The following is a 19663-nucleotide window of genomic DNA, read 5'->3' on the forward strand; positions in this document are numbered from 1 at the left end:
ACACTTGTTCAGCTTTAACACAGGTATCAAATCCTTCAGTCACACGGCAGCAACTCTGCATGTAGACACGGTCTGCATTCACACTGAGCATCACAACGGGGAAGAAACTTTGAATGTGGCTCAATCATGCAGTTCGGAAAAGTGTGGGGGATAATTTATTAGCCTATGACCAACTGAGCATCATTTAAACACTACAGCCTGTCTAAGTATTATTATTAATAAATTGTTGAACGTTATGTGTACCTGTCTTCTGATGGTTGCTCAACACAGTATGTAGTGGAACGGGAGATTCACGTTATGGATTTGCGGCACCAGCTGTACGATATCATCATCTGAAAATGGACCAAAATCTCCGAGGGATGTTTCTGGCAACTTATGAACCACATGATGAATTAGGGCAACTCAGAAGGCAAAAGGGTGTCCAACTATGTACGGTACTAAGGCATACTCAAAGTGAGCAGTGAGTGTAATTAACTACTCATAGCCTCTCATCCAAACAAATTCCTCTCATTACTAAATGCACATGTGAAAACATGTAATAAGGTTGTAAACTCTAATAATTATAATAATCCAATAAAGAACATGTTCCAAAAAGTTTCCTCAGACCAACATAAATAAATTCATAAAAGTTAAAGATTTCCTTTATTACAAAGTCGGCATGTTGATGACATTCCACAAAGGCAAAAAATACAAGAACCCAAAAATACAGCAAGTCTTTGATGAGGGATTCATGCTACATGACTGCAGGACCAGAGAAACTAAGAGGACAGGTAGAGCAGAACCAGGACATCGTGTTCTTCCTCAGTTTCCTCCTGATATAGTAAGAACTTTGTTTTTCTACATCCATTCAATGCCAAATGCAAAAATAAATAAATAAACCAAACAGTTACTGAACATGTTTCCTATACAGCAGAAGAAAGGGAAGCAACTGCTTTTATTTAATCAAGAGCTGAAAAAGAAAATTCTTCTTTTTTTGAATGAGTTGGTTCTTTTTTGTATTCTTTTAGGACTTGATTATTCTTTGCTGGGACAACGTTTTTGCTTTTTTTTTAAAGAAATGTTGTCCTTTTTCCTTATATAAAATTATGAAACTAATTTATCTTCATTCAGCAGACAAGGAAGAGCAGATGAAAACTAGATTTTACCTAATATTTAATAAAATATTTCTGCAGCTGAGTGGTAAAAGAATGTAGTCTCTTTGAAAAAAATCTACCCAGCAGGATGTTTAGTAACACCGAGCAGCAAACAGCATGTAAATGGTGTCTCAGCAGGACTGCGCTTCACTCCTAGAACTATCAATATAAAGATGCATGCCTTGACTTCACAGTAAAAAACTGGTAATAAATACACGGCTCACTGTCAGGTAGCAAAAGATACAAATGATGCTATCTGTGGATTCCACATTATCTGTGGAAGCCATTAAAGAAGCTCTGATTGACCTCCAGAGATACAAAGAAGGTTCTTCATAGTGAACCACACACAGAGGCATACATATATGTATATATTTATAAATTAATTACACAGGTTCACACAGTCAAATAAAAAAAAAAACCCAAATCATGTCCACTCTTTTCAAGAAGCTCTAGAAATTCTGCAGGATTTAAAGTAGCAGTACTTGTAAGACTTACTAAAACACACTTTTCATCTCTCTTTTTAAAGCAAGGGTGTCAAACTTATGGTCCACAGGCCAGAACCAGCCTGCCAAAGGATCCAATCAGGCTTGTTGCATAACTTTTCCAAGTGTGAAATTTGCAAAGAAGACATTAATTTTAGGTTGTCATTTTCTTTTGCACCGGTAAGCAAAACGTTCTGAATAAACAATGATGAAAGTGTTATTGTCCATCTGAATCATCATTAGTCTGAATGTGGAAAAACAACCATTTTTCTTAAAGATGTTTCAGTTTGCGCATCATCAGTTTTATAAATAGATCATTAGCAATAACCTGAATGTACTGAAACTGCTCTTCACAAAAAGAAAGGGGAACAATTAGTCAGAAGCTTCAGCGATGCAGGCGGCCCACTTGAGCTGTAAGTCACTTATGAGCAAAGATGAGTCTGATACCCTTGTTCTGAAAATGCAAAAACCACATTTCCTCATTTTCCGTGACGTTTCTGTCAGACTGCGGTTCAGGCCGTTACAAGCGACCAGTTGAGCCCATTGGTTACATAAATGGTCTACATTGTAGACTCTACAACACATAAAGCACCCTGTGTGAAGGGGAAACTAGGTTCTTAAACTTTTTTTTTTTTCTTCAAAAACATCAGATTCGAGACCTATTTTTTTACTTTTAGAGGCATCTGTGGGCAGAACTTGTTGCTGTGTAAACATACCCAGTGGAGCATTTTACAAACTAATCTAATCTTTCAGGTATTAGAAGAAAAAAAAAAATCTTTTTCCAAAGGACACTTTTTTTCTGCTAATATGGTGCTACTTTAATTTGTGTTGTCAAATCCATAACCTTCATATTTTCATATAAAAAAACCCAGCAAATTACAGCCAGAAGCTTCTAATTCCTGTCAATTATTTCCAACTAAGTAAAGGATGGAGATGCCGCCCTTTCAAACAAGGCACATTTGAGTGTGAAACTTGAATAAGGCCTTTTTAAACACAAGCTGTGGTTATCATTAAGCTTTAAGGCGAACTGAAAGAAAGTGAAAATGATCCCACCCAATTGTCGACGCCACCTAAATTTGAATACAGACATAAAAAGGAAGACTTGCACTTTTTTGTTCGTATCAGTTTTAAACAGTGTGAAAAATATCAGCTTTCAACATGATTGCCATCTCCTGCCTCCAAAGAAATAAATATTAAGAAAAGCAGACATTTAGGCTGAAACTATGCTTTTTTTTATGATAATGCAATGAGTTTAAAATCTGACCATGTCCCCCCAAAAAAGGGGAGGAAAAAGTCAGAGAGAGCAGAGATGACAGTGATGATATATTGCACCAGTGTTTGCAAATTACTCAGAAGAAACACTTCTTTTTAATGAAGATCACATAGTTAATGCAGTAATCTTGACAAGAATTTATGTTCACAGAAAAAGTTCTGTAAAAGACTTCATCAAAGAATTATCTCAGGACAGACAAGGTTTTCCAAAACACAAAATAAACATTTCCAGCTGTTCAGCAAACTCAGTGTGGCCTCATTCAAACACCTTAAGAGGAACCCTTTCTCCAAACGCCTCTTTTAAAGGATATTATTGTTAGATATGAGTAGACCACAAGAGTCAAACAGTGTAGTGAAGATTTCACTCTGACCAGTTAACTAACAATATGACATTAATCACACCTTAAGGGTGAGGATGTGGGGACATTTCTGGGTATTCAAACCTCTGAAATGAAATGACATGAAACATGGAAGGCCTCTGATAAACAGTAATACTGACACATTAGATAAGTACGGTCTCAGTATGTACATGCATGGGGGGGGGGGGGGGGCATGATCACATTATAGCCCCTATTGCACATTCAGTTGAACATCAAGTTACAACACTGAAATCCAGTCCTTCCCCCCTGATCTGCTCTGGTCTAAGACCACACTGGACCAAAATCACCAGGGGGGTTTCTTTTGTGTGTGTGTTTCTTTGAGCTCAAGTAACAACCACTCCTGCTAGGAAAGAGTTCAAATATTAACTATGCAGGTCTAAATTCCAGCAGATACAACTGTGACGTGAAAGCAGCAGAGATTGTGTCAGTTTCACAGATAAACAACTTGAAATAAAACAGTGGACTCTCATCCAAACCATCAGAAATCAGAAAAACACATTGTTACTTTTATTAATGTTTTTGAAAGGGGGGGGGGGATTTTTGGGGGGCTTTGAAAAAGTCTGAGAACGTCTTAACTAAAGCTCATAAAAAAGGTATTCAGATTTTATTTTTTTGGCTCAAACGATTTAATAACTAATAAATTTAGTTGGAAGAGAGGTACTGTGAAAAAAAATGAGCAAATCTGCCTCCATTTTTCTGATTTATGATGCCTTCTTTTACCCGCATTTCTGCTTCTCCCCAACCTCTAAACAACAAAGGTCGAGGGAAAGACGCACGAGACGACGGAAAACCCAAAGCTTCAGACCATTTCTCTCTAGCGTGAGATTTTAAAGGTGTGTGGAAGAACAAAATCACATTGTAGAGTGCTTCTGTCAACTTTCGGACTCGAACCTACGAGTAAGGTATAAAATAATGGAATTTTGTTTAAATAAATACATTCCTTAGCAAGGTTAAAATAAAATAACATAAAATAGAATAAAATGAAATAACTGGGATAAAACACATGACATCTTGAATAAGCTGGACAAACAGCTAATAAAAATTTCCTCCCAGAAAATAATTTCTTTCACAGATTTTCATTTTTTTGGTCTTGCTTTTTTTTTTTCTTTTTTTTTTGCAAAAATGAAAATATAGTTGTTGGTTTTTTTCTCCCCACGTTCTTTGCAAGTATCCATAAAAAAAATTTTTATAGTACCAATGAGTCATCTTTGAAATATATCTACAGCTGTACAATAGCTCTTGCAACAGTTTGACAATAAATCTTGCAAGTAAATTTACGAAAAGAAAAAAAATTTATACATAAAAAAGCTTTTTTACAGATATGAGTTAAAAAGGGTAATAACAAACAATATAAAAAGAAGATAGAAAGACAGCAGCTGCTAATGAGATTCTTGGAGATTTGTCTTCTCTTCGATGGCCTGTTTCACTATTTCAGCCAACTTCAAGCGGTCGACTTTATCGGAGAAGGCTCGTCCTGCAATGAAAATCTGCTGGTTAAGGATCTGGTAACTGGTAACAATAAAATTACACTTCTAAATGAGAGCCATGCTTAGTCTTTTCCCCCTAATCTTATAATAACAGAGACAATTAATCTGGTTTCTGTAGATTTTTGTCAATTTGAATAATTAGGGGTGCAGCGATATTGTTTATACAGTCTTTTCTGATCTTTGCAATAAGCTATTCATTCACCACACATAAGCTCACACCTGAAAAGTGAATGAAAAAAAACATGGATGACTTTAGAGAGAGCAAGCAACACTGACCGTCCCAACTGAGCCCCTGCAGGCCATCCCTCAGCAGCTTACAGTCTCTGTTGAACCTCCAGGCATCATACATCACTTCATTCAGCTTCTCATCCTCGTTCTCTCCTGCACAAAAATTATTATTTTTTTAACTTCAGAAGTTGTTGTTTTTTTCCCCTCTCTGAGAGATGTGCAACATTGTCAACAGAAAAAAATCACAAGCAGACTCCATATAGACTTTAATGTACACTATCCATGGCCACTTTGTTAGGTACACCTATTCAACTCCTCCTTAATGCAAATATCTAATCAGCCAATCACATGGAAGCAAAAAAATTAGTCACAGGGAAGGAAAGTGATTTCGCACACTAACATCTCTGGCGTTTACAGAGACTAAAAAATGCCTTGTTGATGCTAGACGGACAGCTTTGAGCTGACAGGAAGGCAACGGTAATTCAAATAACCACTCGTTACAACCAAGGTATGCAGAAGAGCATCTCTGAATACACAACATGTCAAATGTTGAAGCAGTTGAGCTACATCAGCAGAAAACCAAACCTGGAGCCAATCACATCAGCTGAGAACAGAAAACAGAGGCTGTAAGTCACACAGGCTCACCAAAATTGAACAATGTAAAGATGTGGGGGATATTTTATTGGCACACTTTAGCTCCCTTAATACCAAGTGAGCATCAGTTTAACACAGCCTACAGCAGTGTTACTGCTCATGATATCCATGATTTTATGGCTACAGTGTACCCATCTTCCAATGGCTGCTTCCAGCAGCTTAATGTCACAAAGCCCCAACTGATTTCTTAAACATGACAATGAGTTCTTTATACTCAGAGGACCTGCACAGTCTCCAGATCTCAGTCCAATAAAGCACCTTTGAGGTGGAACAAGAGATTGCTGCCTGCACATCCATCATGCCAAATCTGCAGCAACTCTTTGATGCCATCATGTCAAAATGCACCAAAATCTCTGAGGAATGTTTCCAGCACCTTGCTGAACAATTAATGAAGAATTAAAGCAGTTCTGGAGGAAAAAACAAGGTCCAACAAAATACTAGAAAGGTGTACCTAATAAAGTGGTCAGTGAGTGTCTATAACCTTATACAGCCTGATTAGAATTCCAGCAATTATTAGTCATAAATGTTCAAAAATCAGTGAGTTTCTCTGCATTTTCAAGTTACGTTACAACCAATTAAAGGTTTGGAAAAAAAAAAAAAAAGCTTAGCTGATCATCTGTTCCTCTGTACTTTGGCAGTTCTTATGTTTACTTTTCATCACAGACTGCCAAAATGCTTCTTAGTTGAATTGAAGTGAAAAACAGACACCAAACTCAACAAGCCAGCACAACTTTTCATACTTCTTCATTAAAATGCTAGTTGTATACCGGCATGGGTTTACTGACCAGCTTGTGGTAGTATACACTGTGCAATGACATCTCGTAATTTTTCCAGTGCTACGTTGGAGTCTTCCCCTCCGTTTTCTGGGTCGTGAATGAAGAAACTGTCACTGGGCTTTGGGCTGCAACATGGACAGAAAAACATATTTCAGAGCAGATCTTTTTTTTTTCTTTTTCTTTTTTTTTTTTTTTAAATACAAGGACTTCCAAATAAATAAAAAAAACTTTGGATACACACACACACACAAAGAAAAAAAAACAAAACAGCAACTATACCCTAGAAGTTTCCGCTTCCTGAGGATTGGGTTGTTGACAGAGTTTAGGGGCTTCAGGCTGACATTCAGATCCTGAATTCTCATGTTGGCCAGCTGCTCTGCGTGGGCCTGCTGAATCCCTGCAACTACCGCCTGGGAAGCAGAAAGAGGACAGTCAAAGCTGGTATCTAAATTTCTGCCTAAGGAGGGCTATACGTCTGTTATATTATAATAATTAAGAATACTCATTTAGCAGTTTCCTCTGCCAGTCAGATCACTGACGCAATGCACTCACCTTATCCATCATCATCTGTGCCGAGGGCAGCACGTTGTCAAGAGCCTCGGTGCAGTTAAGCCAAGGATGAGCCAAGACTCCCTCGATTGTCAGCCTCTCCTCTGGCTTCACCTTCAGCAGCCTGCAGGGAGGAAACAAAGAGGCAACAGAAAATACATGTGGGTCAGAAAGAGTGAATGAGTGAGACTAACAGAGGGATGGGACGAATAAACACAAGGAAGACAGAGGAGAAAAGGAAGGCAATATGGGGTAAACAAGATGACAGGAGAGTTAATGAGTCTGCTGAGGGGTGTACTACAAAATATGCTGGACAAAGTCAGGTATTCTTTGCATCAACTGGATTGACAAACCTAAACCATAAATCAGAGATAATGGTTACTTTTAAAATTATCAATAATACTGCACCAACCTATCTTAAGGAACTTTTAAACCCTTATGTCCCTGCCAGGGCTTTAAGGTCATCCTCGCAGTTATTGTTAGTTCAGCCCAGATCTCGGTTGAAATCTAGAGGCGATCGATCGTTTGCCTTTGCTGCACCTGAGTTATGGAACAGCCTCCCGATTGGCATTCGGGAGTCTGATTCTATTTTTTCTTTTAAAGCACGCCTTAAAACTTATCTTTTTGAACTTGCCTTTTCTACCCGTTAAATGCTGACTGTTAACTGCGACCTATTGCATTAACTTTTTACTATTCCTTCATTCTTGGTGTTCTCTATCATGCGGCACTGGGTCTGCTATAATCTATGTGCTGCAGTCCATTTTATTAGTGGCTTTCTACTGTGAACATTGTCTGCTTTTCTTATTATATTTGATATTAATGCTCTTAACTGTATTATTTTATTGTTTTTCTGTAAAGCACTTTGGTATGCCTAGGCTTTTAATGTGCTCTATAAATAAAGGTTGTTGTTGTTGTTGTTGACAGTAGGGATTGCAAAGTCTCGTTGTTATTAGGCTCTGTGCCTACTCACAAAAAAAAAAAAGGGGGGGGGCTTGATGGAGGTCATGTGATTCTTCAGTTTTCTTCAATTATAAAGAAAAAGGTCACAAAGGACAATGAAGGACATTTAAAAGAGTTTTCATGGCAAAAAGCAAAACTTGTGCAGAGTGTTATTGGCGTGAATGACTATTTTAATCTAATTTTATTTTGGTCATTTATTTATTTTAGATCATTTGAAGGCTTTTTTTTAGTTTTTATTGTGATAGGAGAGTAGAGAAACAACAGGAAGCTGGAAATAAGATCATATGAAGACAAACCCAGCCCTGTGCCCTCAGAGAGCTAAAGTGGCACCCCGATTTTCCATTTATTTCTCATGTTGGAGCTGCTCATCTGAACTCTGATACATACAAACTTAATATTTAAGAAAAAGGTGACTGAGGTCTGAAATCGTTTCATAATGAAGGACGTGTGATAATCTATTAGGTTATAGAAAAAAATCCTGTAGGTAGACAAAGAATAGAAATAGGAAGAAGACTTACTTGCGTACAATGTCCTTGGCCATCTCAGAGATCTGGCTCCACTCGTCTTCGGGAAAGTCAAAGCTGCCGGTCATAATCTTCTTCCTCATGTCCTTTGGGATGGTGCGACTGTGATGCTTGGAGTAGAACGGAGGGTAGCCACACAGCATTACGTAGATAATCACACCGAGAGACCACAAGTCACAGCTCTGTAGACAGAAAAGAAACCTTTTAAAAAATAATTCACCAGTGAACCAGGCCTGACGCACCTGCAGCAGGAATCCCAGATATGAGTCTTGCCTTGTTATAGGTGTAAGGAGTGGGTGAGGTAGGTATAATTCCAGACTTTTCCTTCTGGTGCCTTCTTTGAGCCTCAAGTACCTGTACAGAAAACAGGGCCAGAATACATCATTAAGATATGATGCATTCAGTCGTTAATGATGTGTCAGCCGTCAGTGGAATGAGAAAGCAAGTGCATCTTTTTTTTTTTTAACCTGAGGTGCTACGTAGTAAGGAGTAAACTGAGGGGTCATCAAGTCTCCTTGGTCGATTTTGGCAAAGCCAAAGTCACACAGCTTCACAGGTGCATCCTGCAGAACAGACAGAATCACCGAATGAGAGATACGAATATGTTTTGAGCATAAAAACTTTTTATTAGCAACTTCATGTAAGATATTTTCTCTGGGGCTTCACGGAGTTTCACTTGATGGGATTTCTTAGCTGGAACACCTTTGGGACATTACTGAAATTGCTGCCAGAGCAGAATTGATTTCCAAGTCTGTCACAGCCACTGCAGATTTTCTAATTCTACATTATCTTTGCCAAACTCTGCTAGATATAGTCTGAGAAAAAAAAAACCCCAAAAAAACCCTTTGATCCACTGTGTTGAAAAGTCTAGCAAAGCTTCTACTCTTTTGCATTTCATTCTGTATTTTGTATAAATAATTAATTAGCTAAAAGTAATTGGCTGTGGCAGCTTTAACGTTACTTCAAAACTGCAGTATTTACATCTGTGTGTGCAACAACGCAGCATCAGGAGCTTACCAGAGAGTTATCTTTGAAGAGAAGGTTCTCTGGCTTCAGGTCACGATGTGCAATATTTAGAGAGTGACAATGCTCCAACGCTTGGCTGATCTACAGGGAGGGAGACATAAAACTGAGACACCATCTATAGATTTATTAAAAACAGCCTAGGGTTGAACTGGTGTGTGCCACTTAATCCAAACAGCAGGTAGTAATGACAAGGCGAGGCTGTGTGACATGTTACTGCAGCTTTAAAGGAAAAGACAGACGATGTCATAAAACACAAGATAAAGGTGGACCACAGTTAGGTCTGTTCACCTACCTGTTTGGTGACCTGACTGGCCATCTTTTCAGTAAAGTGCCTGTGCTGACTGATTCTGTGGAACAGCTCGCCACCCTCCATCATTTCCATAACAATCAGGAGCCTCGCTCTGTGAAGAACGATTGGAGGAAACCGTGAAAACCAGGAGATGGAGATATGTTAAATTCTTTCTTTTATGACAAGAGATTCACTGAATCCTACAAAAACAGACTGAGCGCCTCACCTTGGGCTGGATTCATGGGGGAATTGAACACTGTTGGCATAAACTTCCAGGATTTGCACTATGTTTGGGTGGTTGGCACACATCATATGGAGACGCACCTGGAGAGAAAACAAGCAAAGTGAATTTAGAGTAACTCTCTTAAGTTTAAATTCTCCATGTTTAAGCCAGGTTAAAGTCATTGCAACAGAGAATAGCATCATATCATCAGTACAGTCACTCTGATGTGCAGTGTCGGCACTTCCCAAGCAAAAAGAGAAATTTAATGTGAGATCAATGACATCTATTAGTATTCAAATGTTTAAACTACATCAAAGCTGACACAGAAATCATTTTATTACACGTTTCCACTGCTTTACTGGTTTTATTAAGCAGATGAGTCAACTAATGCACATTCGTTACCAATGAATGCCAAAAATTGACAAATTCTGCAAATGTAAATGCAAATTAAGCAGCTGCAAATACCAAGAATTCTTCTAAATAATTAGACCATCGGAAATTATACAGTGTCAGACTCAGAAAAAAGCAGATTGCAAGACAGACAAAGACAGTACGCCAACACCAAGTCTGTGTAGCTTGTTTTGACTGCACTGCTTAACTGCTGCATAAGCTGCTTGATCAAAACACGGGGCTGCTAATGACACGGAGAGGCTGCTAAGACAAACTGTTCACTGCAGGGAGACAGCGTTGCAGACAAAGGCGCTCATACAAACAGGCTGAAGTACAAGAGAAGCAAGGAAGAAAAAACAAACAAAACCGGAATTAATACAGACTGATAACAGGCAGGCAGAACAAAGCATGCTGACACAGCCCCAGACAACAAACAGCAGGTATTAATCACAGCCATGACAGTGTTTCCTCTAACCTCATTTCTGGCCTTGGGGCGATCAATAAGGATCTTCAGGGCCAGGCGTTCCTGAGTTGACTTCTTCACACAAACTCTGCAAAAAAAGAAAACAAGTATCGACAAACACCCCACGCACCATGATAGATGTGTCAGATGTGTGCCTGTGCTAACAATCAGGAATTAAATATATCTAAACTCACAGGACTTTTCTAATTTTCTGGTGTTTCTATTAACAATCAGTTGCTCTGCTTGTCACTCATCTGTATTACGTGATCTAATATATTCAGATTAAAACCTAAAAACTGTGCAAACTCTTTAACACGTTATTGACATAACTTTATAGCAAATTGGCTTAATTATTTACAGTTTCACCTGAAAACGATTTAAGCCTTGCCAGCTTTTCACAACATCCTGATAAACACACTAAATCATTAAAAGGCGTCTCTCTTATACCTGCAACCAGCTCCTCTACATGAGGTCACAGGTGAAATCATTAAACCACTATGTCACATAAAACAACCATCCAAGCATTTTACAGCATTCCCATCTACCTATCTGATTAAGAAACAAGATTACAATCAAGTCCAGTCAGATAAAACTGCATTCCCCAAATCCACAACAAATAAAATGCCAGACAGTGTCCAGTGTCCAGTGTCCTTTACTTAAACAAAACAGCTGATATCAATGAGGGACAATGTGTAGGCTGACAATGTCTGGACACTTCTTTTTCTTTTAACTTGAGATGCCATTTCACCTTACAAAAAGCTTTAAAGTAGATAAAAAACATAATTCAACAGTATCTACAGTTTCAGATAGGGCTGTTCATATAACGATATATATCGGATGACGATATAAAAACGTCTATGTTTCATTTTACGCTATCATTTGTTCCTTGGTGTCGCAAAATAAACTGTTTACGGTAATACTTTTTCATTATTTTGATGGTCACTGTAGTGGCTGTCGTTAGCAACAACGACGTTAAAACCATCGCGTGTCCGCTTGTTTATGTTCCACATAAACCTTTCACAATAAAGCTCAAGATCCTGTTGAGACTTTACAAAATAAACTGAATCACGTGAAAGAGCAGATTATTTACGGATAAGAAGTAAAAAAAGAGCCGCCAGGTGCTAAAAAATAAACCTTAGACTCAAACGTTAGAACAGGCTTTTCCCCGCAGCACGCCGTGTAATAAATACAAAGAAAACGGCGGCCGTTACAACTTATGTCTAGAAATGTATAGTTTCATGCATCTGTTAAAACACTGGACTCCAGCTACATGACGCGCAGCTGGAAACACTTTCCGCAAGTCGAGCTGCCCGAGATCCACAGAATTTACAGAAAATGTTACATTTTTGTGATTTATATCGGTATCGGGACGATAGAATTCTGATATCGGGATATGAGATTTTGGTCATATTGCACAGACCTAGTTTCAGATATATATTTTGTCTGCAGACAACTAATTATTTGCATGTTATTTAAAATAAATATTCTTCTGTTAATAGACTAATCACTTTAGGACTTATATTTATAATCTGTGGATGTGTAAATACTTTATCTGTAAAGCTTGAATTTATATTTGCATAGGCGCTCTTATTTTATTTAAAAGACTTTAAAGTTGTAAAGGTAGTTTCTGTGTGCTAACGTGGTGTTTTAGACTATTACACTCCTACATACCGCCTGGATATGATCTGATGTTGAATTAAATAAGGCCAAACAGAAGCACAGAGAAGACATCAGCTGACTAGCTGGATTTACTTTATTTTGTAAATATCAAAGTTTGTTGTGGGAATGGTGAATCTGCTCTGCATCTTTGTATGTAGAGTAAACCAAAGGAAAAGTCATCTGTGGATGCATATTTTTCATCGTCACAAGGATAAAATGAAGTAAATAACTCCTGGAAATGGGTTTCCTCAATCCACATTTTGAACTGCACACTCATTAAATATGAAACGTGCAGATACATAATTCATTTTTGGAAGAATCTAATAACTCCCTTTCCCTCTCCTCTAATCTACAGGGGCTCAAATATTCACTTTAAACACTTACTTTGAACTCAGATTACACTATTAAAGTATTACTGGGAGAAACATTCAGCTCTGGCCAAAGTTCACTTCACTAGAAACCAATACCTTCCCAAATGAATGACAGAATTAGTCCGGTGGTGGGGGATACAGTAAAAGACATGAATGTGCTAGCAGACGGAGGCAGGTAAGAAGGAAGTAATAAGAGTTCCGAGCAAAAAACCGAGTTAGAAATATAAAACACGAGGTGAGTAAAAGTTGCTCAAAAAAAATAGCATGAATCATACCAGCATGTTTACATGGTGGCCTGATGAGTCAATTTCACTGTATTCTCATCACTCAAGGCCAAAAATATACACATTGGGTAATAACAGATTGCTCTCGCTTGATCCAGACTAATGATAGCCTCAAAGTGCAGAATGAGCAGAAGAAGTCAGTGGCAGACACTGATATATTACCACTGGCATCTAACTAGAATCAGCAAGACAGACCTGCACTAAAAAGACTGCGTATAGCATAAACAGACTTAAATCTGCTGGCAGAGCTGCTGCCTCTCTGTAAAGTTCAGCAGAAACAGAATGAATCTAAAAGTCATTCCTGTGAACAGATATCCCAGTGAAGCAGGGCAATGCAGCGTTTACTAATTTTTAATATTAAAAGGAGTCATTTATAACAGTGATTGCTACTTATTCATATGCGGTATAAGCTTTCCTGTGATCGATTACTCCCCATTTTACAGTGTGAAGACAATTAGAGGAATATAGAAGGGAAATGGACGACTTAAGCAAACTGCTATGTTTTATAATTGATCCCTTGTGTATCCACCGCTAGACTAAACCCAACAAAGCCAAGGAATTGGAAATAAACTCACTTTCTTCAAGAGGATTACGATTTTAAGCTGTTAGTTTACACAACACATGGGTAGTAATGCTTTTAACAGTGAGTCTGTGAACTGAATCCCAGCGAGTCTGACCATTTGTTGTATTCCACTCGCTTCTCGCACTTCATGTTTCTTGTCCCTCTCAACTGTTCCCATCAATATGGGCGCAACAGGCTTGTGCAACAGGCTTGAAAGAAACCTACCATGCCCACACGCTGCTGTGTATTTTACAGCATGTCTACGCATTTTTAAACTTTCATTCTGCAATGCCAAAAGAACCTGCACAAATGGGCACAAATGCTGAACTCCCAAACTCTGCTTAGGGCCACCGTCCTGTTAAAGGAACTTTCTTTTGGACTGGCTGCCTCTTGCTAACAGATTGTCTTCCAGAGCAGCTGTGTGGAGCTGCTGTGCTCACAGCCAGAGCTGCATGCCTGAAACGACCATATTATCATTGACGCCATAAAGAAGCAAGAGTAGAGACAAAAACATCTGAAACTGAACTGAGTAACTGAGGTTACTTGCACACATACTTACCTCATTATGGCACAATGCCAAGTGTTGGATGGAGTGGTGTAAAGCACACCACTACTGGACTCTGGACAAGTCTAGGTTTGGAGAATGCCAGGAGAACATTACTGACCTGACTGCACTATGCCAGGTGTTAAGTTTGGTGGAAGAAGAATAATGCTATGGGACTATTTTTTTCTGGGGTCTACCTGGGCCTCTTAGTTCCATTTTTCGAGTTTTAATGTTTGACTCTGCTATGAAAGAACTTGTCTGCCCTGACACCTTTGGGATAAACTAGAAGCTATAGACCAGCTAATGGACAGCTTGATTGACGTATGCTTGCATATCTCACTTAGAGTGACTTCGCAGGAGAGATGGAGAGGGCTTAGCTTCCCTGCCAATGGAGCTGTCAGGTCAAGATGCCAGGGCAGCATAGCATCATCCTCATTCTCATTATTATCATCTCTGATGATATCCATGATAACATCCTCCTCCTCGTCTTCTCCATGCTTCTCTTAGGAGTTGAAGAACTCCAGGTTCTCGTGGGGGGCTAGAGACTGTTACAAAGGGGGTCAGGAAACCCCATGTCCTTGAAGTCATTGCTCTGACGTTGTGGTAGTGGAGCCTGAATGGTCATTCAGAGGTCATTCCCCATAGTGAGATACCTCACTTGGTTTTCAGAGAACTGGGGTTACACCAGTAACCAAAGGATTCTTCAGTGTCTGATCTGATAAATGCTCTTTTAAACGAGTGGGGTGAAAAATTCCCACAGACACATCCCAAAATCTTGCAGGAATCCTTTCCAAAATTGTGGAAGCTATTATAGCCACAAATGGGGACCAACTTCATATTAATGCCTCATATTAATAGAATATGATGTCAGAAAATCGCCTTTAGGTGTAATGTTTAGGTAGCCTAATACTTTTTCTCATATGGTAACAGTAACAGTCTGGTGTGGGCCAGAGGGGCCGATGGCCATGGCAGAGGGGCCGATGGCAGCCTGGCTTCTGTCAGTCTGCCCCAGGGCAGCTGTGGCTACAACCGTAGCTTGCCTCCACCAGTGTGTGAATGTGAGAGTGAATGAATAGTGGCATTGTAAAGCGCTTTGGGTGCCTTGAAAAGCACTATATAAATCCAATCCATTATTATATGGTGTACATGAACATAACAAAATGAAAACATAATGAGTCCAGTTTAACTGACTTCCACTGAGGTTTTGAGGGATACGTGCATTGGGTGGGATTCAAGTCCACCATGCTGCAATTACATAGACTGTGCTTGTGCCAACTGAGCCACCTCCAAAAACAACAGAAATCGTGCCTGTGCCAAACATTTTAAGCTCCCAGCTGCAATGTTCTTACACACGGGTAGTAGGTCCAGTCAGTTAAAGCAAGTGACAAGCACCTGGTCCTTTTATAATTTTTAATGTGTTAACGTGCCAAGGATAAGGTCAGGCTGTGCAACAGCAAATTTAATGCAAGAGAACCGCTAGAAATGCATACAGACATGTTTGTCTAGTCAATAGCTCAGCTAACAAATAAATCTAAATCAGCTCTGACATCGACTCTGCGGTGTATTCAGAGACTCAGATGTATACATAGATTTAATCATGCACTGCATGGGGACACAACAATCTCTGCCACCCTCTTCAATCAAATCACTTTACTTAAAAATACTCTGAATCACAATAATCTATTTTCAGGATAAACAAAACTACACTGTAACCTCAGTTAGCGCTGACTGCGTTCTCACAGTTGTGTTTAACCCAGAAGTGTTAAGAGTTCTCCCTGTGGGATTCTGTAGCACTAATAAATGACAATAACTCATTTCCATAGACGTCAGAAGCACAGGTAAAAGGTGATTTCTCAATCACAAACAGATATCATGATAATGTTTCCTGGTTGTGTAATACTCCTCACACTGGCCATAGTTCAAGAAAAATAATCCCGTTCCACATTTTGGCACCAACAGACTGCAGCAGAAAAGATAAAATGTCAAGAATAAAGAAAAGTCTTTTTAAAAAGACTTACCTGACAGGGCCACTGATGCCAGCTCCCAGTTTCTGTGTCCAGTTTATGTTGTACTCGTCCAAAATAGATGTCTCCTGTTAAAAAGACAAAATAATACCATATAGTATATCAGAACATTGAAGAAAAGGCAGACCACCGTGGTAGACAGGAATGTTACAAAAAGACCTAGGCTTAAGTTTATGAATCATCTGTGCCTTTCACAACAGTCAGCACGGGGTATGTCATGCTTTATGATCATTAGCTCACGAGAAAGAAAAGAAAATACTGTATAAAAAAAACTAAACCCCCCCCAAACATTTGATCAATGCCAATACACAGGCAGTGATTATACCAGTACACAGAATATGATGTTTATTATAATACATACTGTATGTTATATTCATAACATATATTCAAAAGACTACTGCAGATACTAGTTACATTATACTAAATGGAAAGAAACACATTAACCCTACTGTGTTAACACTGGGTGGTGTAATAGCTATACATCTATGGGCTCTAGTTTCACAATAGTACCATTCCTTGACAGAAAAAAGATTTAGAAAAAAGACAGCTTGGCTGCTATAACACAAATGCACCTGGAAAATCATGCTGCTACTACTGGTGCCAAAATAAATTATTTAAAGACAAGTTCACCCACACAAGTTCAGTAATCAACTAAAAAAATCAAAATAAAACAAATCAAGTTCTCTTTGACAAACCCCCAAACTTGAGGCCAGAAATTTTTGGCATTAGTCCCTTTTCCTTATAACATAATTTTCTGGGACATGTGAACATTGGCTGATTAAAATATAACTGTTGCAACACTTGACAATGTTTTACTACAGCTTGACAACCAGGAAAGTGCGATTTCGTGTCAAGACACTATTAAAGTAATCCAAAAAAAGATATCCTCTTATTTGGTCGAGGTGGAGTATTCGGCCAAAATCTCCCATAGCTGTTTAATTGGGACTAGACTTGCTGATTGTGAAAGCCATAGCATATGATTCACATGATGTTCACACTCATCAAACCCTATGTTTGATGAATGTGAGGTTTAGTGAATCACTGGTGACTCACTGAACCAAAAGACAGAAGCACTGTCATTCTGGAAAAACACCCCTCCATATGGTTTCACTAAGAGATAAACGCAGTCAACAGAACAACTCTATTGATTTGCAGTGACTTTTCATTCTAAGGGGACCCAAATGATGTCAGCAAACCCCCACAACCTAACAAAGTCAACAGATCTCATCACTTTAAGAGGGAGTCCAGGGTTCTTTAATCACACAACTTGAAGGACGAGTGATCAAAAACTACGCAGATTTGTAATGCTTTAATACTTTTTTTTTCTGGAGCAAGGAAACATGCAAGATTATTTCCCAGCATTTGATTTAATGAGCCAGGAAATTGATAAAACAGAGTCGGGGTTAAGCAAAAAGCTACTCAGCGAACGTGTGCTCCAGTTCTAGAGTACCTCTTGCCCAACCATGAAAGCAGGGGCCAGGGCAACTCCAGATCACATTTTACTGTTGACATAGATGCCAGGCAATGACACACTGAGGGGAGCCAGCCAGGAACAAACCCCAGATCCAGTTTGCAGGGAAGTAAGGCTGGTTAATGATCATGACCATTGTTAAATGGGTTTAAACTAAGAAATGAATATTATGTTTTTTAAAACATGTTCAACATTTCTGCCATGCAAATCACACATAAAACTCATCTGCTGTCAATAAATATGAGTTTATGACTGTCTCATGAAACAAGATAAAACTGCGCTCTTCATGTAGCATGCATTGAGCAACAGCTTTAAAAAGATAATATTTCCATCACTTGAGTGGACCAGTAACCAAGCAGAAGAAGTGTCATTTTAGGTTACCTTGATGAATTTGTCTGCATTGTTATCCTCCGACATGGTTTTGTGCTCCGGACAGATGAAGTCTGCCTCCCCAAACTCAGACTGAACACAGTGGAAACGAAGCGTTTGTGTCTTGTCTGACCTTTATAAAGTACCCCGGGCTTCACCAAGGCTTTCTATACTACTAGTTATAACAGGAAAAGGCCATCGGGGCAAAATGATACTCGGCTACAGAGCAACCAAAGCCGAGTGCCGTTCCTTTGGAAAACTGAAGCCCAGCAGCTGGTACGATTTAACGTTAGATCAGACCAGCTCGGCTCACAACCTCGGGGCCCGACTCGCTCTACCAGTCGTCTCAAATTCACTGTAGTGACCATGTAGAGTGGCAAACTGCGAGCAAGGTGACCAGAAAAGAGAAGTCCAACAGGGACAAGTCCAGCACTTTTGGAGGCGCAGCGAGCAGGGGGGCCTTACAGTGGTATTTTTAGCCAGCGCAGTGAGAGCAGTGCTCTGCTAACGCTGCGGAGACACTGAAGACTGGCCAAGCTGCTGTATGCTGCTACATTTCACGGTGAAAGCAGTCGATTACATAACAAAGACACCAGTGAACGATACGGCGGAACGAAGATACTCTCTGAAAATTAGCGATAGTACACTGGGTGACACCTGGGTTGATCTGACAAGAAGAGCACACCGCGTTCTCAGCAGCAGGACAATCTATTATGTCGTCGAGCCTTCTGACACGCTAGGTAACGAGCTAACCGAGTCGCGTCGGTTTTCCTGCTCCAGTCAAAGCCAGGGATGTTAAAATTCTCAGCAGACCGTGATAACTATCAGAACGCGTATGGAACAGCAACAACACATAGCAGATGACAGGAGTTATCGGAGACTGCATTCAGCGGTGGCCAAAAGATATCCGCATCTCTGGACTGTTTTGCTAATCCCATAGGGGTCTTGCCAGAGGAATACACATAACGCCTGTCCGAACAGAAAGCCTGATCAAAATTATTGACAACATTAATAAATTCGAACAATATTTTAGGCTACACGTTTTAATCTATCACACACCACGTAATTTTCGGCGTATAATACATGTATTTGTTTTTTGTATTTTTGAAACAGCAAATTATTTTTTACAATCAAATACGTTTGAACTGGATACACTGTAATGGGTCCTTATAAGGACCTAGTTTTCAATGCGGACTCAAGTCCCATAAGCAGCATTGCAAACTACCGATTACTTAACAGTGGAAGAAGTTGAACTACTGCAGAACTACCCCTGGCGGAAATATAGTTAAGCTCAATTTAAAAATCTACACATTATAGGAAATTTTATTATATTTAAAAAGTTAAATGCCAGCAAAAAACAAGCAAACAAAAAATCAACAATCACACTTTAATTAATATCAGAATGTGCTAAAATTAATTAATTAAGATGATTTGTTAGACACCTACCTTCCAAAAAAAAAAACTATCCCCCCAGGTGGCAGTATTCCATCAGGTAACCCCTAAAAATAAGACTTCCACGACTTCGTAAAAAATGTTTCTTATA

General features: G+C 39.2%; 1 protein-coding gene across 1 annotated transcript; it reads right to left on the reverse strand.

Annotated features, from left to right (window-relative positions):
* Positions 1–621: 621 nt before the first annotated feature.
* mapkapk5 (MAPK activated protein kinase 5) lies at positions 622–19062 on the reverse strand. The gene is made up of 14 exons (XM_086314778.1): positions 18133–19062; positions 16275–16348; positions 10849–10924; positions 9987–10084; positions 9764–9872; positions 9463–9552; positions 8913–9008; positions 8719–8799; positions 8440–8627; positions 6965–7085; positions 6692–6822; positions 6422–6537; positions 5031–5135; positions 622–4741 (listed from the first exon to the last, which is right to left on the reverse strand). The coding sequence occupies exons 1-14, from the start codon at positions 18166–18168 to the stop codon at positions 4647–4649; spliced, it is 1416 nt and encodes a 471-aa protein (XP_086170904.1). The 5' UTR covers positions 18169–19062; the 3' UTR covers positions 622–4646.
* Between the last annotated feature and the right edge of the window lie 601 nt (positions 19063–19663).

Source organism: Aulonocara sp. 'chitande type north' Nkhata Bay, linkage group LG12 (genome assembly GCF_057382095.1).
Source record: "Aulonocara sp. 'chitande type north' Nkhata Bay isolate Kocher_YH1m ecotype deep benthic linkage group LG12, A_spYH_male_GT1.1, whole genome shotgun sequence".
Lineage (NCBI taxonomy): Eukaryota > Metazoa > Chordata > Actinopteri > Cichliformes > Cichlidae > Aulonocara > Aulonocara sp. 'chitande type north' Nkhata Bay.